Raw genomic sequence first — 27,219 nt, forward strand, 5'->3', positions numbered from 1 at the left:
TCTTCCCCCCTCATTCTCACTTCCCCTCTCCTTCTTCCCTTACTTTCCCCTTCCCCTGACTCTTCCCTTCCCCCTCATTCCCCCCCACATTTTCCTCCTCTCCCTCCCCTCACTTTCCTCTCTCTCTTCTCCCTTCCCTTCCTTTACCTCCTTCCCCTTAGCTCTCCCCTCTCACTTCTCCTTCCCCTTCACTTTCCTCCCTCCCTCTCACTTTCCTCCCTTCCCTCTCCTTCCCCTCACTTTCCTCTCTTCCTTCTCCCTTCCCTTCCCTTTCCTCCTTCCCCTTAGCTCTCCCCTCTCACTTCTCCTTTCCCTTCACTTTCCTCTTCCCCCCTCATTCTCACTTCCCCTCTCCTTCTTCTCTCTTCTCCCTTCCCTTCCTTTACCTCCTTCCCCTTAGCTCTCCCCTCTCACTTCTCCTTCCCCTTCACTTTCCTCCCTCCCTCTCACTTTCCTCCCTTCCCTCTCCTTCCCCTCACTTTCCTCTCTTCCTTCTCCCTTCCCTTCCCTTTCCTCCTTCCCCTTAGCTCTGCCCTCTCACTTCTCCTTTCCCTTCACTTTCCTCTTCCCCCCTCATTCTCTCCTCCCCTCTCCTTCTTCCCTTACTTTTCCCTTCCCCTCACTCTTCCCTTCCTCCTCAACCCCCCACATTTTCCCCCTCCCCTTTCACTCTCTCCCACCCCCCCCCCCGTCCCCCCCCCCCCCGTGGCCAGACAGGTTGCTACGTTCAGAGAAAAGAAGGCCGAGGTGGCGGAGGGATATGAGCCTGGGGATGGGACAAGACGCAAGCCCACGGGACTAGCCGGGGAAAAGTTTGCCTGTGCGCTCGTGTGAGCGATCGCGGAGCAGCTAGAGCGGCCGGCGGAGCTCCCGGGGCGCTCCAAGAGGCCCGGGCAGCCGGGGCTCCGCGATGAGGGCAGCCGCGGGGACCGCCGCCGGCTTGCTCTTCTTCCTGGGCCTGAGCCAGTGGGGCTGGCCCGCCGATGCGGCCGTAAGTCCTTGCCCCCCACCCCCGCCCACCGGGAACTCTGCGTTTGGGGGGCACGATCGAGGGGTCCCCTCCCCCCATCGCACCGTCGGGAGAGGGCAGGGGGATGCGCTGATGGGGGGCTGGGGGTCTTTGAAGGGAACCTTGACACGACCGGGGGGAGGACACATGTGGAAATCCCCTCCCCCAGTGGGTAGCCCCCTCCCCTGGTCCCGAAGGACCTGCGGCGCCCCGAGGTGCAGTCAGGGATCTGGGCAGCGCCGCGCTTTGTCCGCCCGCTCACAGGCGCCGGGCCACTTTCTGCGCTTCAAGTTCTTTTACCAGCCAGGGCTCCGGGGGTTGTGCGCAGTGCATTTCGCGGGCTGCCTTTGAGAGGTTCTTTTCCCACCCCTGAGAACAAACGCGAAACCCCAAGGGCCACGGGAGTGGGGCTAGGCAGGCAGCTTGGTTCTGGGGAAGGAGCCATGAACTTGGAGTCAGTCTCAGCCCTGCTCTTCACAGCCTGTGTGACCTTGGACAAAACCCTTCTCCTCCCTGGGTCTCAGTTTCCTCTGTTGTAAAAAGAAAGAACTGGATTAAAGGACCTCAGAGATCCCTTCCAGCTTTAGGTCTAAGATCCTTTTGTGACCATGGGGAAATCATTTTACAACGCTCTGTGCCTCAGTTTCCTCATCTGTAAAATGAGGAGGTTGAACTAAGGTGACCTTTGAGGTCCCTTCCATTTCTAGATCCAGGATCCTGTGTGTGCCCTTGGCTGATCACTTCCCCTCCCTGTGACTCAGTTTCTTCTGTAAAACAAGGGACCGAACTAGATGGCTTCTGAGATCCTTTTTAGTTCTACAGATAGCTAGAGTCCTGTCATCTCTGATTGTGAAGTTTAAGATGGAATGGTTTTGTGTGGGGGAAAAGCCCTTCAGGGGAGAGGGAAAATGAATGGTCAGTGAGACTGAGAGATTTTGTTATCTAGAACTGCTTTAAAAAATAATTCCAGTGCTCTCCCCTCAACTTGTCTGAGGCTTTGGCACTGAAGCAAGCCATTTTCATTTGTCCTCTGAGAACCGGGCTAGCTGCGTTTGACCAGCTCCTTCCTCCAGCAGGTGGGCTCCCCAGGGTAGAATTTCCAACCACAAAAACGTGTGACTTCCATCGACTTAGGTGCCAGGGGATGGGCTCTGCTTTAATAGAGTTGAAATCACTTCAAGTGTCCATCAAGGATCACTGAACTCAGAAGCATTGAGGTTACCCCACTGTAGCTGGCTGGCTTTGGGCCAGGTCTCTGGCATTCAGGGAATGCAGACTACCTTTAATATTAACCTAAACAGAATGGCAGAGATCTACTCCCCAAAGCAGGGGTGGGGGAACCCTGCAAAGTGAACTCCTAGCAAATTCAGGAGAATTTAGCATTTTTTCCTTTAAATTATGAATGACACTGACATTAGCCTCCATAATTAAGGCTTGTCCACTGCTTTTACGAATGATTGATTTACATTTGGAAGGGACCCCAGAGGTCATCTAGTCCAAACTCCCTTATTTTACAGAGGGGGAAACTGAGGCCCAGGGAGGAGAAGGGGCTGGTCCAAATTCACACAGGGAGTAAGTGGTAGAAGTCAAATCTGAACCCGGGTCCTCTGACTCTAAAGCCAGTACTCTTTCTTCTGCACTCCTGCTGCCTATCATCAAAGGACCACAGACCTTCAAATACTGTTTCAGCTGTACTGTTGGACATGGAGATGCCGGAAGCATCTTCTTCTTGCCTGCTTTTGCAGTGTTGCAGGGTCAGAGCTTTTGAAAAGTGCTGGATAAATACATTTAGATTTTTTTTTTCCTTTCTGATTTTGCCTGAAGTTACCTGCTTAGATTGTATTTCCTTTGCCATACCAAAAGATTGGAATAATTGTATAACAGAATAAATATTTGAGTTTAGGTGGAGTATTCACAAAGTGTTCCCTCTTGTCCTAATAAGTAAGAGGTAAGAGAGTAAGTTTTTTTTTTTCCAGGCTGGGAAGATTTCTTTGAGGGATATAGAGTGAGAATGTGCTGTTCCTATGGCTTTGACCTACTCAGCAGGACAGGCACTTTAAGTGGATTTTTCCATTTGTGGAGGATGGAATTCAAAGACCTCACCATACTTTTTCTCATCTGATCCCTCTTGAGACCAATGACATGAACTTCCCAGAGTTAGAGATGCAGCCTGAGGCTGTTCTGTTTTTTTTCTCTTGAGTTAACTGGTCCATGGCAAGGGGAGAGAGGGAGAGAAATTCTAGACTATGCTACTTGAAGGGCAGAAACTCTATCCTAATGTTTCCTTGTGTCACCAACATAGCACCTAAGCTACCAGCTTGCAGTGAATAGGCACTCAGTAGAGATTTCTTGAATGACTGGACAAATGGAAAACCCCCAGAAGGCTAGGGAACACTTTCTTCTTTTTTTTTCCAATTACATGTAAAGATAGTTTTCAACATTCATTTTTTACAAGATTTTGAGTTCCAATTTTTCTCCTTCCTTCCTTCCCATCCCCCCTCCTCAAGAAAGCAAGCGATCTGATATAGGTTATGCATGTGCAATCATGTTAAACTTATTTCCCCATTAGTCATATTGTGAAAGAAGAAACAGAACAAGAGGGAAAACTCATGAAAAAAAACTGAAAATAGTATGTTTTGATCTGCATTCAGACTCCATAGCTCTTTCTCTAGATGTGGATAGCATTTTCCATCACGAGTCTTTGGAATTGTCTTGAATCATTGTATTGCAGAAGGAAAAACTAGATCTATCATAGTTGATCATCCACACAATGTTACTGTTACTGTGTATAATGTTCTCCTGGTTCCGCTCACTTCACTCAGCATCAGTTCGTGTAAATCTTTCCAGGTTTTTCTGAAATCTGCCTGCTCATCATTTCTTATAGCACGATAGTATTCCATTACGTTCATAAACCACAACTTGGTCAGCCATTCCCCAATTGATGGGCATCCCCTCAATTTCCAATTCTTTGCCACCACAAAAAGAGCTGCTATGAATATTAAGGACCCATCCTTTCTGCTTTATTATGATCTCTTTCGGATACAGACTTAGCAGTGGTGTTGCTGGATCAAAGGATACTCACAGTATTTTAGCCCTTTGGGCATAGTTCCAAATTGCTTTCCAGAGTGGTTGGATCAGTTCACAACTCCACCAATAGTGTATTAGTGTCTAGGGCACACTTTCATCAGGAAAGAGCATGAAGGCATATGGGGAAGTGGCCCTGGGAAAAGGAGAACATTGGATCAGAGATTGAGAAAGTGAAGGAATTTGAGCTGTGATCTTGTCCCATTGCCCAGAGGATAGTGATGGCTACAGGGATGAAAGGAGAAAGCCGAAATCTGCAAACAGTTGGAAAAAAGTTGTAAAGAGAGAAAAAGATGAGGAGACAAGAACATAATGATAGGAAAAGACAGAAAAATCCAACTCTGGTCAGATCAATCAATCAACAAACGTTTATTAAATGCTTACTATTTCCCTGGTACAGTGCTGAGCTCTGAGAATACAGAAAAAAGCAAAAATATTTCCTCCATTCAAGGTTCTTATAGTCTAATATGGAAGGCTACATTTTTGTAAGTAAGAAAATACAATATGCATACAGAGAAGATGGAAGATAACTTTGGAAGAGAAGGCACTGACAACTGGGCTGGGGGGATGGGGAAACCAGAACAGGCATCCTGCAGAAGATGGGCTTGGAGCCTTGGGATTCTAGGAGGCACAACTGAGGAGAGAGAGAGAGCGGTTCAGGCATGGGGGATGGGTAATGCAAGGTCATGGAGGTGGGATATGGGGCATTGTGTGTGGAGAGTGGCAAGTAGGCCAGTATGGATGGTCCACAAAGAAAATAGAGGTGAATAATTTGTGAGAAGGCTGGAAAGATAGAAGAGACCAGGTTGCAAAGAGCTTTAAATGCCAAATAAGAATTTATATTTGATCCTAATGGTAACAGGGAGCCATTGCAGTTGTAGAAGGTTGACATGGGGAAATGCACTGTTTAGGAAGAGTTGAGCAAAGGATCGAGTGGGGGAGAGGCTTGAGGCAGGGAAACCGGTGAGAAAGTTACTGCAAATAGTCCAGGGGAGAAGTGATGAGAGCCTGCTCTAGGGTGGTGGATGTAGGAGTGGAGAAAAGGGAACAGATTTATGAAAGACTTTGTAAAGAAACATCCAGTTTTGGTAAGTGATTGCATATATGGGATCAAAGGAAACAACATACTTAAAACACTTTGTAAACCTGAAAGTGCCCCATAAATGCGTGCTCCGATGGTGATGACGAGGATTATTATCTGGAGTGAGTGTGAGCAAGAAATTGAGGGTGATCTTACAGTTGTGCACCTGGCTGATGGGGAGAATGGTGGTACCCTCATGGTTAAAGGGAAATTCAGATTTGGGGCAAAAGAGGAGGAGTTCCATTTTGCATATGTTGAGTTTGAGATGTTTATGGGACATCTGGTTTGAATTATCTAGTGGGCAGTTGGTATTTTGATACTGGAGCTTAGGAGAGAGACTAGGGCAAGACAAATAGACCTGAAAATTATTTGCAGAGAGAAATTTGACTTAGGGGAATGGAGACTACCAAGTGAGACAGTTTAGAGAGGAAAAAAAGGCAGTCCAGGAGAGAGGTGCAGAAGATATGCGCGATTAGTGGCCAAGTAGATTGTAGAAGGAGTAGTCAGAGAGGGAGGTGTGCCAAAAGAGAGTGGTAGGGTCATAAAAAAAAAGGAGAGAAGAGAGGATCCAGGAGAAGAGGGTGGTCAACCTTTCTGAGGGCTCAGGAAAGATGAGAATTGAGAAGCTCTTGATTTGGCAATTCAGAGAGCTTTAGTAACTTTGGAGGGAGTAATTTCAGTTGCTAGGGATAGGTATTGGTACCACTAAAACACTTGGCTTTATAAAGGACAGGTCAAGAGGCAGGCTGACCTTGGAGTGAGGAACCATAGGTTCAAGTGCATTCTCTAACACCTATGTGACCATGTGCAAACAATTCACCTCTCAGTGCCCCGAGGAGGTAATTCTTTAGCCAGCAGTGTCAAACTCAAACAGAAATAGGGGCCAGAAAACTGTACATAAGGATCCCTGTGGCATATTGACTTAGAAAACCACATATTAACATTATCTATGTTCTTTTGTATTTTTATTTATTTTGTAAAATATTTCCCAACTACATTTTAATCTGGTTTGGTTTGCACTCTGGAGTGTTGTGGGCCAGATGTTTGACCACTTTTATTTTATGCACTTAAGTTATGGACAAATTGCTCATATAGGCAGCTAGGTAGTATAATGATTAGAGTGCTGGACCTGGAAGGGAAGACCTGAGTTCAAATCTAGCCTCTGATACTTACCGTGTGACTCTGGACATGTTACATAACCTCTCTCAGCCTCAGTTTCCTCATCTATCAATGGGAATAATAATAGTACGTACTTCTCAGGGTTGTTGTGAGGATAAAATGACATATCTGTAAAGCGCTTTGGAAAACTTAAAGTGCTTTGTAAATATTATCCTCATCATCATTTGGATCATTTGCATTATGGAGAGAGTTTCCATACCAGGAAAGTTACAGGTCTTGACTTGTCTTCAGCGATTCAGATTTATTACAACAGCTTCAGAATGTGTCCTCTCTTTCGGTTCTCCATCATACACCCAACTTCGAGATTCATCAGCCTTCAAAACCAATTTCAGCTTCCTTATCTGTACAATGACAAGTGGTTTCTAAGGACTGTTCTAGCCCTGATATTCTGTGATTCTATGATGTTATTTTTTCATCTTTGTATACCCAGCCCCTAGAATAATGCCTTGCTAATATTGACATAAATAATAATTGGTTTACTTATAAGGAAATGTGGGTTTTAGTTCATTGAATATTCAGTCCAATTCTTCTTGGGCAGTGAAGTGGTACAGTGGATAGAGCACCTGGCCTGGAGTCAGGAAGACTTGAGTTCAAATCCAGCCTTAGACATTTACTGGCTATGTGACTCTGGGCAAGTCTCTTAACTGCTGCCTTCCTCAGTTTCCTCAACTATAAAACAGGGATAATAATAGACCTCCCTCCCAGGGTTGTTGTGAGGATCAAATGAGATAATAATTGTAAAACCCTTAGCACAGTTCCTGGTAAATGGTAAGTACCATATACATGTTAGCTATTATTATTATTTTTCCTTCCATTATCCTGATTCTCTCAGGTCCAAATAAATCTGAAGCCCCTTAGATCCTTAGATCAAATGACTTAACATATATAAGGTGCTTTGCAAATCTTAAACACTGTATAAATGCTAGCTATTGTTATTTTCTTCTTTGATGATCTCATTGATTTTAAAAATATGATAGACTTGTCATAGGAGCAAGAGAGAACTGTTTAAATTGCTTAATATTTTCCATCCTTCTGTTTCTCTTATTTGAAGTGTTTGCAAGTCAAATATTATGTTTACTTCTGGTTTCTTTTGAAAGAATCACTTAAATATCTTTTTTTTTCTTTGTTTGAAAACTCATCTTTATTTATCGATGATTAGGCTCAGCTTTGGAGGGTATGTTATTTTAAGGTGCTTCCTGATATCCTTTGCTTTTAGGAATATAGTATGATTTCTTTCTTGTTGAGGAAGAGTCCTGGGCTATTTGTATTGACTTTTGCTCAATAGCCAAAGACCTTTTCTTGACTGCTTGCAATATTTGTTGTTTGGCATCGAAGTTTAGCCACTACATACCTGCCTTGGTGTTTTACTCTTGTATTTTTTGTTAGTGTTGTGATGTCTCTTATAGATCAATACTTGGTTCTCTATTTTCAGTACTTGGCAATTTTTTTTTGTTTTCAAATTTGTCATAGTTTTCTGGGAGATCTGTTATTCCTATATTCTTTGTGTATCCTGTCTTCAGGTTTAGTAAATTTAAAAAATGGTTTATTGTACTTGCCCTCCCACATTACTGTTATTTTCTAATGCTTCCTTCCCCCATCCCTCACATATATTACCCTCTATCATAACAAAGAAGAAAGGATAAGTGAAACAAAGCAACATATCAGCCATGTCTAACAATAAATGCCTCATCCACACCTACAGTCTATTATAGGGAAGCATGCTTCAATAACAGTTCATGTTGCATTGATCAAAGTTGCGAGATCTTTTGATGTTGCTTTCCTTTATATTATTATGGTCATTGCATCAATTGTTTCTCTGGTTCTGCTCATTTTGTTGTGTATCAGTTTATACAAGTCTTTCTAAGTCTTCATAAATTCTTCATTTTATCACTTCTTATGGCACAATAATATTTCATTGCATTTATATGCCAAGATTAATCCAACCATTTTACAGTTAATGGGCACCCACTTTTCTTCCATTTTGTCCTACCACAAAAAGTGCTGCTATAAATATTTTTGGGGGCAGCCAGGTGGTGCAGTGAATAGAGCACTGGATTTGGAATTAGGAAGTGCCATCTTACTGAGTTCAAATCCAACCTCAAACATTTAGTGGCTGTGTGACCCCGGGCAAGTCACATCACCCCGTTTGCCTCAGTTTCCTCATCTGTAAAATGAGCTAGAGAAGGAAAGGCAAGCCACTTCAGTATCTCTGCCAAGAAAACTCCAAACAGGGTCACAAAGAGTCAAACACAACTGAACAACAACAAATATTTTTGTGTATGTAGGTCTTGTCAGTATGGCATTGACCTTTTAGGGTCATACCCTAGTAGTGATAACATTGGATCAAAAGGTATGTTTAGTTAATTATTTTTCTGGAATGATTGGACCAATTCACGCCTCTATCAACAGTGCATTGGTACGTCTGTCTTCCTGAAATCCCTCCACTATTTTACCATTTTTGCCTTTCATAGTTACCGTTTTCATCTGTTTTGTCAATCTTATGTGTGTGAGGTAAAACCTAAGTTGTTTTTTATGTATTTCTCTTATTATTTGGGGCATTCTTTCATATTGTTGTTGATAATTTGTACTTCCATTTTTGAAAACTGCTTGTCAATATCCTTTGATCATTTCTTTATTGGAGAATGGCTCTTATCTCTTTATATTTGTATCAACTTCCTATATATTTTGGATATCAGACCTTTATCAGAGATATTTGCTGTGAAGTCAGTCACATTTACTTGTTTAAGATTTATTTTTTTTTAAAATTGCCATATTTTGCTTGTGGTCTGCCAAATTTTCTTCCAATTCTATATTTTTGGAAAGACTGCATGACCTAGTATATAGAGAGCTGGCCTTGAAACTTGGAAGCCCTGGATTCAGGTTCTGCCTCTGACACAAGCTGGCTGAGTGACCCTGGGAAAAGCACTTAACCTATTAATGCCCCAGGCAACTCTCTAAGACTATATAAATTGCGGAGAGAGTGTTAACCTACTGTCAGTATAGAAATTAAGGTAAACCGAGGCACAAAGTTCCAAGCATGTTCACTTTATTGGTAAGACTAATAATTACCAATAAAAGGGACCTTTAGCTCCTCAGCAAGCAAAAAGACCCGGAATGAAGGCAGACAGATTATTTTTACAGACAAAAGAGGCATCCAAAAGCTAGAAAGCAGCATCGTAGATGGGAAAACAATATGATTGGCTGAAAGTTTGGAATGCATGAGTAGCAACAACCACTCCTAACTTTTGCTATGGAAAGCTCATTGATGGTGTCCACCTGCATGGCTAATTAGTGTCACATCGATAACAGACCAGACTTTCTTGAAGGACAGCCAATGTTGCAGAGATAATAGACCAGACTCCCTGGCATCCACCTGCATTCTTCCAAGGATAACAGATTTCCTTGACACAAGAATAGAACAGTGATTATCAGGAAAACTGAACTCACAAACTTAACTAGCTTAAGAAAGGAAAGCTGAACTTCTGAACTTAAAAGACAAAGAAACGTGACTTAGGTAGTACACAAAATGTTGGCAGTGATACAGAACAGAGTCAATTACAAAATAGAATCAATTTGATTTTCTCAATTTAATACTACAATGGGGGAGGAAGTTTCTCCACCTAGAAGTTCCCTATGGTATACCAAAGTAATCACAGGCATGTGGTGCGTGGTGGCACACTACACAGAGCTCTGGGTCTGGAGTTCATATTTGGCCTCAGATACTTACTAGCTGTGTGACTTTGGGCAAGTTACTTAACCTCTCTCTGTCTGCCTTAGTTTCCTCATCTTTAAAATGGAGATAATTATAGCACTTACTTTGTAGGATTGTTGTGAGAATCAAATGTGATAATATTTGCATAGTGCTTAGCACAGCTCTTGGCACATAGTAGGTTTCAAATTTGTCTTTATCTTTTTCAGAGCCTCTAGTATTTGGAAATGATTTTTCTGTTGTCTATTTTAGGTTGTTTTACTTTCTTGTTAGGGTGACTAGGTGGCTCAGTGGATAGTGTGCTGGGCCTGGAGTCAGGAAGACTCATCTTCCTGAGTTCAAATCCAGCCTCAGACACTAACTAGCAGTGTGACCCTGGGCAAGTCACTTCACCCTGCTTGCCTCAGTTTCCTCATCTATAAAGTGAACTGGAGAAGGCCATGGCAAACCACTTCAGAAAACCCCAAATGGGGTCACAGAGAGTCAGACGCAACTGAACAACAACTTTCTTGTTTATCTTATTAATTTCTTTTTTAAGCCTTCTGATTTCCATTCCTAAATGTCTTCTTTTTATTTCTTTTGACCTGTTTTGACCTCTTACTGGTATTAGTCCATTATTTCAGAGGATACTATAGAACTCATATTTTATTTTTCATTGTGAGTGTTTGGCTCATTTATCTTTACAATGTAATATTTATTTACTGTATTGTGACATTTTCTAGATTCTTTACTCATTCTTCCTTTATGCGTTGTGCTGGATTATCCCTTTGAGTGCTCTCTTGGCGGCTTTGTATTTCATCCTTTCTCTTCTGTTTTCTGTAGTTTGTAGCAGGCTCTGTACTGTTTGACCCTTAAATATTTTCACCTGCCCAGATGCCAAGGAATAGAATCGCTCAATCTTTTCCAGTAAGAGGGTGGGGGAGATTCAGCTGCATTCCTGCTAGCTGGAAACTCCATGGAAAGGACTACAGTTGGGTTCATATCCCCCTTGACCTCACACTACCGACTCTTGGAGACGTCCAAGTTCCCTCCTCCCCGTCTCCCATCCCCTAGTCCAGGGGTGGGGAACCTGTGGCCTCAAGGCCACGTGTGGCCCTCTAGGTCCTCGAGTGCTGCCCTGACTGAATCCAAACTTCACAGAACAAACTGTCTTAATAAAAGAATTTGTTCTATAAAACTTGAATCCATACTTCACAGAAGAAACAACCTTAATAAAAGAATTTGTTCTATAAAACTTGGACTCAGTCAAAAGGCCGTACTCGAGGACCTAGAGAGCCACACGTGGCCTCGAGGCCGCAGGTTCCCCACCCCTGGACTAGGGGATGGGAGATGGGGAGGAGGGAACTTGGACGTCTCCAAGAGTCGGTAGTGTGAGGTCAAGGGGGATATGAACCCAACTGTAGTCCTTTCCATGGAGTTTCCAGCTAGCAGGAATGCAGCTGAATCTCCCCCACCCAAACTTCACAGAACAAACCACCTTAATAAAAGAATTTGTTCTATAAAACTTGAATCCAAACTTCACAGAAGAAACCGCCTTAATAAAAGAATTTGTTCTATAAAACTTGGACTCAGTCAAAAGGCCACACTCGAGGACCTAGAGAGCCACACGTGACCTCGAGGCTGCAGGTTCCCCACTCCTGCCTAGTCCCTGAACCCTTTTAAGTGGCCAGACCTGGGCAAGCCCACTGTTCTCCCTCTGTTAAGGCATGTGTGTATGTTTGTGGTGGTGGGGAGGATTCAGATTGAGTCATTGCCATGAAGGGAGAGGCTAGAGGCCACCAGAAATGCAGTCATGCGAACCTGGAAGGTTGTTGGTGCCGGGGGCATGGTGTGGGGGAGTATGGGTGACTTCCAGCTAGCGGGAGCTTCAGGCTGTTAACTCTCCTGTTATTTTTTTCAGAAGGCTTTTCATTGTGCCCAGGTGTTAGCCATCTGCTTCTCTTGCTGTAATTTGAATCGTGATAAATTGCCATCTTCCTGCTTTGGGGTTATAGAATGAGTTATGCTGAAAATGACTACTGCTCTTTTCAACATGACTGACTTCCCTGACTTTAAAATGGAGGATTGGATTAGGTGATTTCTCAGCCCTTTGTTGCTCTAATTACTGTGACTAGAAAAGAGAAAAGGTGGACCAGGTAGTAGTAAGGACCTAGCTAATGCATGCTTTCATGAATTGGTTGGTAGAAGTCTGTCTGCATGATTCCTTTGATTCCTATGATTCATTTGGTAGAGTTGCACCATGAGGAGTAAGCATAGAAAGTAGATGTTTGGGCAGACCCAGGGATGAATATTAATCTTGTGGGAGCAGCTGAAAGACAAGGGAGCCAGAAATTAGTGGGTTGAGATGATGCTTTGTTGAAATGACTGAGAAGTGAGGCTGGGACAGGCGTGATGGACCAGAGAACAAAGTAGAATTCAGGGAAGGGGGTTGAGAGTTAAGGCAAAGAGCAGTTTCTGGAGGAAGACAAGGCATGAAAGGTAGAAGGCTCACTTATAATCTGAGAGAACAATTTCAGAGTTTAGAATCTTGAGACACAGTCTTCCCTGATTTCTGCTTGCTCCCAGATTGGTAATACCTTTCCCTTCTCATAGATCACATAGGACTATGATTCCACTACTTTTTTATTCAACGATCATTACAACAGGCAGATATAGAGTAGCTATTATATATGTCAGGCACTATGCTGGGCACTGGAAATGCAGAGATGGAAATGAAATAGTCCCTGCCCTTAAGGAGGGGAAAACAATGTGTATATAAATGTACAAAATGTATTTTTGTACTAAATACAAAGTTAGTTCAGTATGGTGGGGGAACACTAACATCTTGGGGGAGGGATGGAAGTCAAGAAAAACCTCACGTAGGAGGTGATATCTGAGCTGTGCTTTAAAGGAAGGCAGAGATGAGGCTGAGGTGAGGAGGGAGGGCATTCCAGGCATGGGGGGACTGCCAGTGCAAAGGAACAGTGGTGGAAGATGGGAAATGTCTAGCAGGCCAGTTGGGATAGATTGTAGTGTGTGTGTGTGTGTGTGTGTGTGTGTGTGTGTGTGTGTGTGTTGATAGGTGAGGGTAGGTGGTGATTTGCCATCAGCCTGGAGAGAGGAGTTTGTTTTTTCTCCTAGAAGCAATGAAACCTTTTGAACCAGGTGAATAGCATAGTCAAATGTACATTTTACAGATATCACTTTGACAGTTGTGTGGAGGATAGATTGGAAGGAGGAGAAGCTGGATGCAGGGAGACTAGTTTGGAGGGTACTGCAGTAGTCTAGGAGAGAGCTGCCGTGGTAGCCACATGAGTAGAGACAAGAGGACAGATACGAGAGATATGGCAGTGGTAGAGTCTACAAGACTTGGCAGCTGATTGGATGTGGGGGTTGAGGGGGAGGAAGGAGTTGGAGATGACTTCCTTGGTTACAATCTTGGGTGACTGGATGGATAGTGGTACTCTGGACAGAAATAGAGAAGTTTAGAAGAGGACAGAGTTGGGGGAGAGATCTCCTTTTGTCATGTTGAGTTTGATGTGCCTGTGGAATGTCCAGATGGGGATGTCCACGGGGCGCTATGTGATGAATAACTACAACTCAAGAGAGAGACTAGGGGACAACTAGGTGGCACAGTGGATAGAGCACCGGCCCTGAAGTCAGGAGGACCTGAATTCAAATCTGGCCTCAGACCAAACACTTGACACTTACCAGCTGTGTGACCCTGGGCAAGTCACTTAACCCCAATTGCCTAAAAAAAAGAGAGAGAGAGATTAGGTAGGGTTGGATATATAGGTCAGGAGTCTTTTGTATAGAGATGATAATTGAACCCAGGGAGCTTTGGCAATCACTGAGAGTGTACAGAGAGAGGACAGAAGAGGGCCTAGTACGAGACAGAGCTCAGGGGTACAGCCATGCAAAGAACTGAGACTCTGATGACAACCCAACAAAGGCACTCTCTTGGGCACTAATTATGCATTGTGATTATCTGTGGATTTTGTTCTCTCTCCCCTTCACCCCCCACACTTCTCTGAGGTCTCAGAGGGCTGGAGGCCCTCTTATCTCCCACTTCTCCCAAAGATGGTACTCTGCACACCATAAACACCTAATCAGTGTTTACTGCCTGGAATAGAGGAGTGTAGATTGGGCCTGCCCCATTCTCCTCTTTGGCACTCAGTTTCTCTACTCTCCCCCTCACTTCTTCACTCTGATAGTGTTGATAAGCTTCCCCTCTGGAATACTCTCTTCTCCTTAGGTTTTTTGGACACTGCTTTCTCCTCTTCCTATGTTTCTGACCCCTGGACTCTGACCCCTCCTCAGTTTCCTTTCCTGGATCCTCATCCAGGTCACACCCACCACCCGTAGGGGGCTCCCAAAGAATTTGCCCCAACCCTCTTCTCTTCTCTTAGTGAACTTACCAGCTCCCAATGGTTCAATGACCATTTCTATGCTCAGGCCTTTCTAATTCTAGCCTTTCTCCTGAGATTCATTCTCACATCACAGTCCTTTTGGGTGTCTTGAGTTAGATATCCCATAGGTGTAGCCAGACCCAGGGCCACTCCCCTATTAGTTTTGGTTCAATTCTGGAACCAATTGAGACTCTTTAGGTCAATCACTAGTTAACAAAAAGTTTCCTGAGCATTCGAAAGGATGTTGAGTAGGGACACTTCTGCTGGACAGCCTGTAGTTTATTCTGATACTGATTTAAAAGAAGGAAACTCGGGGCATCTAGGTGGCGCAGTGGATAGAGCACCGGCCCTGAAGTCAGGAGGACCTGAGTTCAAATCCGGCCTCAGACCAAACACTTCACACTTATTAGCTGTGTGACCCTGGGCAAGTCACTTAACCCCAATTGTCTAAAAAACCCCAAAAACTAAAAGAAGGGAACTTGCAGGTGACCCTGTAAATGGGGGTGCCCCCATCAGGGTATCCAAGTGGAGAATGTGGATTCTCTGAAACCCAGAGTCCAATAAGCCTCTGAGCTTCCTTTTTAGATTATGGGGAAGTGAGTGTCAGTAGCTTATTCTTTTTTTTTTTTTTTTTGTTGGGGGGAACTGGGGTTAAGTGACTTGCCCAGGGTCACACAGCTAGTAAGTGTTAAGTGGTTGGTCTGAGGCCGAATTTGAACTCAGGTCCTCCTGACTTCAGGGCCGGTGCTCTATCCACTGCGCCACCTAGCTGCCCCTCAATAGCTTATTCTTGACTGTGCCCAGAATCATCAGGATTGTTCTCACCCACTGTAGTTCCCCAAACTTGATTAAATTGGCTAGACCCTGGATTTTCTTAGGGTTGATTTCCTGTGCCTTGTTCTTCATGTGATTCACCACACAATTTAGGACCACAACTGTCATAGCCTGGCTCAGCCCAGTAAACATTATGTCATCAGGGGAGTGAGATATATACATACATATATATGTATCCTCAGGAAGAATGACCTCTTTAAGGTCCACCATAATATGGCAGCATGAGGGAGAGTTTGAGTAGAATTTGCTGGACTCCTTTCAGGTGAAAGTAAATTGTTCCTGATTAGTCTCAACCATAGGAATAGAGAAAAAATATTGGGGAGGTTGATAACCCCATACTACTCACCCTGGGCCTGGACAACATCTGGAACAGCTGCAGTGATGAGCAGGATGACTTAGTTCAGCTCTCTGTAGTCCACTGTAAGCTGCCAGGTGCTGTCTGCCTTCTTCATGGGCCACACAGGATGATTGTAAGAGGAGATGATATAGGGCAGTACTCTGTCTTCCTTCATCCCCATGACTAGAGAAGAAATATATTTCACTCCTCCCCCCCAACCAGATATTGTTTGATGTTAACAGTGTGGTGTTCATATAATTCCTTTTGGCTCTACCCGTAATAACCTGTGTAGTAGAGACTGCCAAAAGGGCCAGCATGGATACTGACTCCCCAAACCACATTCTTTCTTCAGTGGTCTATGCTCTAAAATTGCCAGTGGAACCTGGGGTGCCCTGGAGGGATCCATTGGGAGTCTTCTATTACGATAGTAGCCTGACTGCCAGTGTTCAGCAGTCCGTTATATCCAAACAGGAAAGGAGCTATAGGGGATGCCCTAGGCTTGGTTGGAGCTGAAGGACACCTGCTGCCTGGGTGCTGGATTTCAAGGTATAGTTATACTAGCACCTGCAAAAACTGGCTACCAGTTGCTTTCTTTTAGACTCAATATTTCACGAGCCATCCTCAAAGCTCCCTCCAGGAGATGGTGTAATTGCCCTCTGCCCGCCTGGTAGGGCGGTGAGCTTTGTGCCTCCTCCTGCCATCCCCAGAGCTCCAATTCACATTGACAGCAGTATTTTCCCTTGCCACGGCTGTCATGATCTCCTGCTTAAATTTCACCAGTTGATTGGCCCATACCTCTATGGTTGTGTAGCAGAGGAGCCTCATAATTAAAGCCCGAGGCCATGCGGACAGGTCTCTGCCTAGAAAAGAAGCTGCTCATGCAGGATGACATCATGGATCCCATCTATCAACCCCATCTACCTGAGGACCTTCACGCCTTCCCTTGCACATTACCATTGGGAAACTGACTACAATGGGAATTCATCTTTATGGAGGCAAGTACTCAAAACTTCCTATCCTCGCCCCCTAGGAATGGACGGTGGTCTCCATGTAGAGCGTGTAACTGATTTCAATCAGTTCTGTAAAAGTAAGTCTGATAATCTCTGTATGACTCCATTGGATCATGCCTTTAGCAGTTGCTGTGCCTGTAATCAATCACCCCACCCCAAGATTGCTGTTTGAACTCTTGGAACCGCCCTGTTTCCTTGGTGATGAAAGCCCACCCATCCTTTTCTCCCTTCATGGAGGAAATCACTCCCAGGGCAAGATGAGGCAGCTCGGTAGTACAGTGGATAGAAGGCTACGCTTAGAGTCAGGAAGACCTGAATTCACATTTGGCCTCAGACATTTACTAGTTGTATGACCCTGAGCAAGTCATTTAACCTCTGTCTGCCTCCATTTCCTCGACTGTAAAATGGGGATAATCCTAGCACCTATTTGCTAGGGTTGTATAAATAAATGAAATAATATATGTAATAATGAATAACATGAGATAATATTTGTAAAAGTACTTTGCTCAGTACCTGGCACATAGTAGGTACTGTAGAAATGTTAGCTCTGAGAAGGCCAAGGCTTTCTTACCACTAGGGTGAGGGCTCATAAGTGTCCTCACTCCTGCTCTCAGCCATTATTGGAGTCTCATGGTTGTGATCTCAGCTTACCACAGGGACTGTACTTCTGCCCCGTGCCTTGTCAGCTCTCTGGGAACATTTGGTCCCCAGCCACATCAATAGCCCCCTTTTGACTTGTATTGCTATCCTCACCTTTCCTTGCATGGTCCTTAAAAACCCAGGGCTCCGTCTCTACCTGCTGAATGTGCTGGGACAGTTTACACATCACTTTGTTATGCTCACCATTCAGCTTCTGAAAGGTGATAAACGACCACCAGAGAAGCTGGACCCAGTTCCACGGAGCTGAACAGTGTGCATCGGTCCAGCCTGCTTCCTGGTCCGCGGAGAGAACTTGACATATGCCCCCAGAGGGGTTCTTCCCACAGGGTGCCGTGGTGCTACATTGGACTATTCGATCAACTTATCCTCTGGATTTGTAACCCCTTTCCCTGACTTCAGTCACAATTGGAGCCATAGTGCCATCCCATTCCAGCTTCCATGACAGTCGACTTAGGCCAGTCACCTCTTAGTTGAGGTCTGATTTTGGAACCAGTTGAGACACTCAGGTCAGTCAACAGTTAACAAAAGGAGTCTTAATTGGCCTTAACATAGAAAAGATATTCAAAAAGGAGACTGTAGGCCTTAGCTTGGGTAGACATGGCCCCCGTCCACTCCATGGAGAAATTTGTCTGATCAGCAGAACAGGGTGTGGTGACTCCTATGGCCTTGGGACATCTGCCAAAGATGAAAGGTCCTGACTCTGTGTGGGTGGGCCTTTTTATGCTCTGTGGTGACCAGAAAGCCATGCTGCTAAGACAAGAGAGCACTAGGTTTGTTAAGGGAGTGGGCTGGAGCCTTATTCCTCTGGACCACTCACTTCTTAGAAACAGCTTCTTTGCCTTTTAGCCTAACCTACCTGTCAGGTAGGGACGTGGTGGCATGATGAATCCTGGGATATGTCTGCCCTATTACGGTAGGCATATGACTTGACATATCCAGAGTAGAACTCATCCTCTTTCCTCCCAGCCCCCCTCCTTCCCAGCTTTCCTGCTGTGGTCAAGGGCAGTAATACCATCTTCCCAGTCACCCAGGCTCAGATCCTCAGTGTCATTCTTGACTCCTCATTTTCACTGAGCCCACGAATCCCATCTGTTGTCAAATCTCGTTTTTCTCTTGATAACATCTCCCATATATGACCTCTTTTCTCCACTCGCACCATTACCAGTCCACTTCAGGCCCTCATCACCTCTCACTTGGACTATTGCAATAACCTTCGAATTGGTCTCCCAGCTTCAAGTTTCTCCCCTCTTGGATTATCTTCTATTCAGCTGCTAATGTTAGTTTTCCTAAAGCACATATCTGATTATTCCTTCTCTCCCCCAATTCCATAACTCCAGTGCTTTGCTGTTACCTCCAAGATCAAATATAAATTCCTTTGGCATTTAACGCCCTCACAATCTGGCCCCTTTCTGCCTTTCTCGTCATTGATTCTACTCCCCACAAACTCGATGATCCAGGTACGTGGCCTTCTTGCGGTTCCTTACACATGGCATCCCATCTCCCATCTTGGTGCCTTTGAATTGACTTTCTTTCGAACGTAGAATGCTGGCTTCACACCCAGTTCCTGGCTTCTCTAGTTTCCTTTAAGAGTTAGCTCAAATCCCACCTTCTTCAGGCCATTCTTGGTCTCACTCTCCCCCCAGCTTCCCTCCACTTTGCATTGTATATAGCTTGTATGTACATATTTATTTGCCTCCCATCTCCCTCTTCAGAATGTGAGTTCTTGGGGCAGCTAGTTGGTGCAGTGGATAGAGCACCAGCCCTGAAGTCAAGAGGACCTGAGTTCAAATCCGGCCTCAGACCAAACACTTGACACTTACTAGCTGTGTGACTCTGGGTAAGTCACTTAACCCCAATTGCCTAAAAGAAGAAAAAAAAAAGAATGTGAGTTCTTTGAGAGCAGGGAGTATCTTTTTGCCTTTCTTTGCATCTCCTGTGACTCCCACAGTTTCTGGCACACATTAAGCAGTTCTTAAATGTTTGTTGACTGACCCAACTTGGATATAAAAAACTGAACTTAACATGCCATCAGTAGCCAGCCAGAGACCACCCCATCTCCATCTCCCTTCCCAGTCCTCTCTCTGCTAAGGCTCTTGGACTGGTCCCTGCTCTCCCTCCCTATCCCCTACCTGATCCAATCAGGAGGCCTCCTCCATGCCTTCTTCCATCACAATGTCACATATAGGCACGTTGTCCTTTTCCATTTCCCTGGCAATGAGGAGGTCTTTCTCAACCACCCCAAGTCCTCCTGAAGCATGTCCTGTCTCATTTATTTGGTTCATTTGTCTGGTCTCTTGCTAGACTCCAATGTCCTCAAGGCCAGAGAGCTTTGTTCTTTTGTTTCATTGACAGAGTCTTCCGTAAGACTTGAGACGGTTCTTTGTACTTAATCGATACGCAGATATTTTATTGTTGGTTTTTTGCCAGATCTCCATAAAAAAAATGATTTTGCTTATATAGGGAGGGGTTGCTCACTCCCTCCTGGGTGGCCCAGGTGCTTGTGCTGGGAACAGCATCTGCTCTGCTAGGCCCTGCTTCCCCTCCTCTTTCTTGATTTGGTTTCCAGTGCTTTCTGAAGAACCTAGTAGGCACGGCCCAGCTGGGCAGGCACCAGAGGAAAACAAGGACTAGGAGGACGAGCAGGAAGTAGATGAAGGAGGAATGTCTTTGAGCCCCACGACTCGTTTGGAGATATTGAGTTGGTGGGTGGGAGCCCCCTGCCACGGATCTAGGCAAGAGGGAGACCCATGGAGCAATTTCTCCTAACTGCTTCAGCAATAGGAAACAGACTAATTCCAGCAGGGCCCCAAGTTGGGGCAAGGAGATCACCACAGCTTCTTGAAGCCCCCCTTTCTGGTAAGGTCAGATTGTTTGACCTGATGTTAAGGAAGAAATCAGCTTGGAGCAATTCTTATGTTGTAGCCTGAAGATTCATGGCATTAGTGAACAGCTGGCGCCATCTCCTGGACACTTCAAACACTTAGAAGTCTTTATTTACAGTGTTGTTATTACTATAGAAATTGTTCTCCTGATGCAAAGTGAAATGAGCAGAACCAGGAGAACATTGTACGCAATAACAGTAATATTGTAAGATGATCAGATGTGAATGGCTTAGCTATTCTCAACAATACAGTGATCCAAGACAACTCTGAAGGACTTATGATGGAAAATGCTATCCATTCCCAGAGAAAGAACTGATGGTGTCTGAATACAGATTGAAGCATACTTTAAAAAAATAAGTTATTCTCCTGCTTCTGCTTACTCTACTCTGCATCAATTCATACAAACCTTCCCAGATTTCTTGGAATCTGTCCCTTTTATTATTTTTATGGTGCAATAATATTCCCTCATATTCATATACTGTAATTTGTTCAACCATTCCCCTGAGTTTCCCCATAGCTTCCAGTTCTTTGCCATCACAAAATGAGCTTCTATGAATATTTTTGTAATATGAGCTCCTTTCTTCTTTTTTTGATCTCTTTAGGGTATAGGCTGAATAGTGGGATAGCTGGGTTAAAAGGTATGGCTTTTGATTTCAGTACCGAGTTCTTCCTAGCTGAGATACTGTGGAATCCATCCAAAGACTATTCCATCATTATCTCAGCAATCTTTCCCTGTTTTCTTACTTGGTTTCAATCTACCTCATGTCCTCCTTTGCCCCTTTAGTAACGCCTTAAGGAACAAAGTAATAGTGCATTAATGGGTTCAGGATTTGACAGGGAACAGGGAGGTTTCTTTTCACAGGTTGACCTTATTTTGGCAGGAGGAAAAAATACTTCTAGCTTTCCTTCATGTGGCCTTAACATTTTAATGACCCCTGAACCTGTAAATGATTAATGTCAATCCTGGGTTTAATAGATTTGCTTCTGGAAAGACTTATGAATGATTTGTTAAGTATTTTTGTAAACTTGAAAGCACATTCTTTTGAACCAGTATTCTTACTTGACTGTGAGGGAGCCTAGTAGGCCTTTGCCCTAGGGTCATATTAATTTTCATTTCTTTATTAACAATAAAAGGAGCCATTCCATTTCCATTGTGATTTATTCATTTGTTTTTCATATCTGAGCTTTTGCAACATGCATGAGGGTCCAGGTGGAAAGCATGATTTCTGCCCTTAGGTGTTCGACATTTTTCTTCTTGCATTTTCTTCTGAGAAACTAGCCCATATTTTTGAGAGAGAAACAATGGGTTTGTGACGCCAATGTTTGGAATCACAGAATCAGAGTTGGAATGAGACTTCAGTGATCATCTAGCCCAGGGCTTCTTAACCTGGGGGCCTGTGAGCTTGTCTTTTATTTTTTAGTTTTTGGAGGCACATACTTAAAAACATTTTACTGATGGGATCTACAGTAAGCAAAGTTTGGAGACCACTGCTCTAGAGAATTCATACTAAATGGTGGATGTGATGAGGAGACAAACTTTAGCTGCATCAAAGTCACAACCTTCTAACAAGTGGCCAACCCATGGAATGGTTTCCCCATTATTTGAGGTGTCCATACAGAATTTAGATCCTCAGTTGCAAGGGAAGTTGTAGAATAGGTTCATGGTTTTTTTTTCCTAATTCATTACTTATTTATTTTAAAATTTTAATTATCAAAACTCATTCTTTATGTTTTAAATTTTGAGTTCCAAATTCTCTCCCTCCCACCTCTTCCCTACTCACTGGGAAGGAAAATAATATATCAATTATACATGTAAAATCATGCCTATGTTAGCCCTATATATTTTTTTAAAAAGCAGGAAAAAGAAAGTGAGAAAATTACACTTCAATTTATACTCAGAGTTCATCAGTTCTCTCGCTGGAGGTGGAGAGCACATCTTCATCATGAGTCCTTTGGAATTGTCTTGGATCATTGTATTGATCAGAGTAGTCAACTCTTTCACAGTTGATCATTGTGTCCAGTAACAGCAATATTGTAATGATGATCTCCTGGTTCTTCTCACTTCACTTTGTATCAGTTCATATAGGTCTTGTTGTGTTTTTCTGAATCCATCCCCCTTGTCATTTCTTATAGCATAGTAGAACTCCATAATGATCATATACCACAACCTGTTCAACCATTCCCCAATTGGTGAGTATTCCTCAGTTTTTAGTCTTTGCCACCACAAAAAGAGCTGCTAGAAATATTTTTGTACATATGGGTTCTTTTTCTTTTTCTTTGATCTCTTTGTGATACAGACCTAGTAGCGGTATTGCTGAGTCAAAGGAGTCAATAGCTCTTTGGACATAGTTCCAAATTGTTCTTCAGAACGGTTGGACCAGTTCACTACTCTACCAGCAGTTCATTAGTGTACCTATTTTCCCTTATCTTTTCCAGCATTTCTCATTGCTGATAGGTATGAGATGGTACCTCAGAGTTGCTTTAATTTGCCTTTCTCTAATCAATAATAATTTAGAACATTTTTTCATGTGACTATCAATAGCTTTGATTTCTTCTTCTGAAAACTGCCTGTTTATATCCTTCGACAATTTATCAATTTATCCTTTGACCAATTATGAATACCACTGACCATTTATTTTTATAAATTTGACCTAGTTCTGTACTCAGCAAATATTTGAGAAATGAGAACTTTATCAGAGAAACTTGCTATACGTTTTTTTGCTATTACTTCATTGTCTATGATACTTTTTAGCTAAATGTAGTTTTCCTGATTATCCCTTTTAATTAGGTCTATTTTTACTTTTGCTTTGTTTGAGATGATGATTGCTATCCCTTGCCTTTTTTTTTACTTCAACTGAAACATGTTAGATTCTACTCCAGCCCTTTATTTGAACTCTGTGTTTGTCTTTCTGTTTTAACTGTATCTCTTGTAAACGACATATTGTTGGATTCTGGTTTCTAAACCATTCTGCTATCTGCTTCCATTTCATAGGTGAGCTCATTCCATTCACATTCAGAGTTATGATTACTAACAGTGTTTTTCCCTCCATCTCCCTATCTTCTGTTTCTCCCCTATCTCTCTTTTTATCCTATCCCTTCTCAAAATCTCTTTTGCTTTTAACCACTGCCTTCCCTTAATCCGCCCTCCCCTTTATCATGCCCTGTCAGCCTTCTCTTATCTCCTTCCCCATGCTCTCTTTTTTTTTTTTTTGGTTAGGCAATGGGGTTAAGTGACTTGCTCAGGGTCACTCAGGTAGTAAGTGTCAAGTGTTTGATCTGAGGCCAGATTTGAACTCAGGTCCTCCTGAATCCAGGGCTGGTGCTCTATCCACTGCGCCACCTAGCTACCCCATCCCATACTCTTTTCTAATCTATTCTGGGAAAAGAATCTCCACTGCATAGAACTGAGCTGCTAAGTGGTATCCAGCTTCTTCTGGAAGCTCTTCCATGAGGGAGAGCATACTACCTCCTAAGGCAGCCCATTCATTTGGGATAGCTGCGCTTGTTAGGAAGCTTTTCCTGACACTTACTCTAAATTTGCTTCCTTGCAACCGTAATCCATTGCTTCTAGTTCTGGCACCTACAGCCAGGTAGAATAAGCGTAAACAGTTAGTGTGATATAGTGGGAAAAGGACTGGATTTGCAGTCACAAGATCTGAGCTGAAATCCCACCTGCCACTTAATAACTGTGTGACCTTGGGCTAGTCATTTCCCCTCCCTGGGCCTCATTTTCCTCCTCTGTAAAATGTGGGGTTTAGACTAGAAGGCTTAGGTCCCTTCCAGCTCCCGATCTTTTTGATCCTGTTAGCCCTCCTTCACATGACAGTGCTTCAGATACTTGAATATAGCTACGATGTCCCCCATGAGTCTTCTGATCTCTCGGCCAAACATCTCTAGTTCCTTCAGCCAATCTTCTTATGCCAAGATATCATAGGGTCCTAGATCTAGGGTTGAAAGGGCCGTCCTAGGCCGTCTAATTCAATGCCGTCATTTTACAGAAGAGGAAACTGAGGCCCAGGGAGGGGAAAGGATTTGCTTAGGGTTACACACAGGATCCTAGATTTAGAGCTTGCAGGGCCATTTAGGCCAACACCCTCACTTTACAGAGGAGGAGACTGAGGCCCAGGAAGTGAAATACTATGCCTGAGGTCATATAGGTAGTCAGTGGCAGAGACAGATTTCCAACTCCTCTGACTTCAAGTTCATTGCTCTATCCCCTTCGTCACGCGGAACTCAGGGTTCTTTAGCTTTGTTCTGGCTCTCCCTCTTGACCCGCTCTAGTTTACCTATGCCTTTCAAAGAATGTGAAGGCTCAGAGCTGAAAGTAGCATTTCAAATGTGGTCTGACTAGGGCAGGCTAGAGGAGAAGTATCTCTTCTTGGCTCCTGGAAGCCACCCCTCTCTTAATGCAGCCCGAGTCATACCACCGACTCTCAATGAACTTGCAGTTGTCTTTTTCTAACTCTCTTACCATGCCTTTTATGCCTTATCATCACTTATACTTGTGATGTCATTTTTTGGGAATCTAAATATAAGACTCGACTTTTATGCCTATTAAACCAGGGGTGGGGAACCTGCAGCCTCGAGGCCACATGTGGCCCTCTAGGTCCTCAAGTGAGGCCCTTTGATTTGTTCTGTGAAGTTCGGATTCAGTCAAAGGGCTGCACTTGAGGACCGAGAGGGCCACATGTGGCCTCAAGGCCGCAGGTTCCTCACCCCTGCCATTAAATTGAATCTTATTAAATTAGCCTGTCCAGAACTTCTAGGATCCTATCATCCAGTGGATTAGCTTTCCCTTTTAGCTTTGTGTCATCTATAAATTTGATAAGGATTCCATCAATACCTTTATGTGCAAATGATTGATAAAAATGTTAAATGACATAAGGCCAAGAATGAATCTCTTAGGACCCCCCCCCATAGGAAAGAAACTTCCAAGTCGACATCAGTTTATTTATTAATATTCATTGGTTTGACCATTTGACCAGTCTTAAATCTGCTTGATTATACTGTTGTCTAGGACACATCTCTCCATATTTTTCACAAGAGTGGCACGAGCAACTCTATCGATAAACTATACCTATGGCACTCTCTGGTCTACCAGGTTAGCCACCTTGTCAAGAAAGGAAATAAGCTTAGTCTGGCATGACCTATTCCTACAGTCATGCCAGGCTTTTTCGATCACTGCTTTGTTTTCAAGATATTCGCTATCTATCCCGTTAATAATTTTTTTTTAAACAGAATTTTGTCAGAAATCAAAATCAAGTCCACTGGCTTATAGTTGGCATTCTCCATTCCTTTCTATTACTGAAAATTGGGACATTTGTCCTTCTCTCCTCCTGCAGTACCTCTGCTGTTCTCTGCCATCCTTCAAAGATCTTGACAATAGCTCAGCAATCACATCTGCCAGTTTGCTCAGTACCCAAGGATTTAGTTCATCTGGCTGGATGACTTGCATTCATCAAAGGCAGCTAGGTGCTCTCTCCCTATCTTCTTATTTATCTTGAGTACTAATACCCTATTTTCTCTATTTGTCTGTCCTTTCCAGTCCAAAGGTCATTCTCCTTGGCAGAAAAAAAACAGCCACAGAATGAGAATTGACTAGCTCTGCCTTCTCTCTCTTGTCAGTGATTGTTCCATCCACCCTGAGTAAGGGTCTTATCCTTTCTTTGATCATCCTCTTTTCTTTGATATCACTTTCAAAAACAAAAACAAAAACAAACAACCACCACCACAAAGGCCCAAGTCCTTTTTTGCTTTCCTTATCTTTCTTCACTTTAGCACTCTTGACACTATTCTTACAGGAATGTGCCACACTTTTGTACTTAGTCCCTTATCTTTCCTGGCTTCCATCTTCTATATGCAAGAAAATACACAGGTACCCCTTCCACATCTGAGGGGGTTAGGGACACAGTGCCCCTTCGATCTGCAAAATCCCATAAAAAGTTTTTGGCCCTCCCTTCATACCAGAGAAGAAGTCTGAATTTTTTCTTTTTCTTTTATGGAGTGTTTACCTTATTGTAAAATTTGGGTTAAGTATTTGGTCATAGGCTCTGTGTCATCTGCTGGCCTTCATGTGTCGTCTATGGCTTCTGCAAAACTTCCCCCAAATTCTCATTTCATTTCTTATGCCAACCCACAGTATATGATATATTGAAACTGCAATGGGGAAAGTCACGATGTGGAAGGGAAAACTGGAATAATCTAAGCTGGTCAGTGAGTTCTCTATACATCTACATCAGTTTCTTTAGACAGCTCCTGTTTTTCTCTCATCTGAATTATTTCTCTCTGTGTCTGCAGATTTTCATCCTTGAATGTTTGCTCATTCTTCCTGGGATGACTTCCCCTGAAGAATTTGAATGTATAGGGTGCTACCATTCTCCCTCTAAACACTTTGAAATCGACTTTTTTCAAAGCCTAAAAGTGCATTTCAGACCCTTCCTGGCTTTCTTCATCTTTTCCATCACAAATTCTAAGATGGAGTGATCATTACTCCCCAAGGTTCTCATCACTTCTACTCCAGCCACCAGATACTTCCTATTGGTGAGACCCAGATTGAGAAGAATCCCTTTGTTGGTTCCTCTGTTTTTGAAGGGTGAAATTATGAAGGCCATTCAAGAAGTTATTCGTTGCTCGGCTTTTTGGCAGAAAGCAAGAGCTATTACAGAAATCCAGATAATTGGAGCTCCTCCCACCCTGCTCCCATCAATACAATATCTGCCTGGGTTGGATTCCCTCCCTTTCCCCCACCCCAAATTCTTCATCTCTTTTTTTCCTGTCCAGATAATCTGCAGTATACTCTAATTACAGTGTTCCTATAAGTCTTTCCTTTGATTTTCACCCAGATGAAGTAATCTCGCCCTTTGGTTCTTAGATTTCTTCACATGAATATATCTGCTTAATATATATTTCCCTTCACCCTCCACTATTTTCCTATTCTGTATCTTTTGAGTAAGTTATACCCTTTCCGAGGCATGTTCTGGTTATGTGTCTTATCTCATGAAATCTCAGTGATAGCTATGAGATCAAATTTACCTTCCCCCCCCCCC

At 43.5% G+C, this 27,219-nt stretch overlaps 1 protein-coding gene across 1 annotated transcript in view; it reads left to right on the forward strand.

Annotated features, from left to right (window-relative positions):
* The first annotated feature begins 910 nt into the window (after positions 1 to 910).
* Positions 911 to 27,219, forward strand: part of COL4A5 (collagen type IV alpha 5 chain) — a 202,363-nt gene continuing 176,054 nt past the window's right edge. The window contains exon 1 of the mRNA XM_027839100.1: positions 911 to 991. Coding sequence (XP_027694901.1) covers positions 911 to 991 — 81 coding nt within the window. The remainder of the gene's footprint in view (positions 992 to 27,219) is intronic.

Source organism: Vombatus ursinus, unplaced genomic scaffold (assembly GCF_900497805.2).
Source record: "Vombatus ursinus unplaced genomic scaffold, bare-nosed wombat genome assembly UNPS02004677.1, whole genome shotgun sequence".
Lineage (NCBI taxonomy): Eukaryota > Metazoa > Chordata > Mammalia > Diprotodontia > Vombatidae > Vombatus > Vombatus ursinus.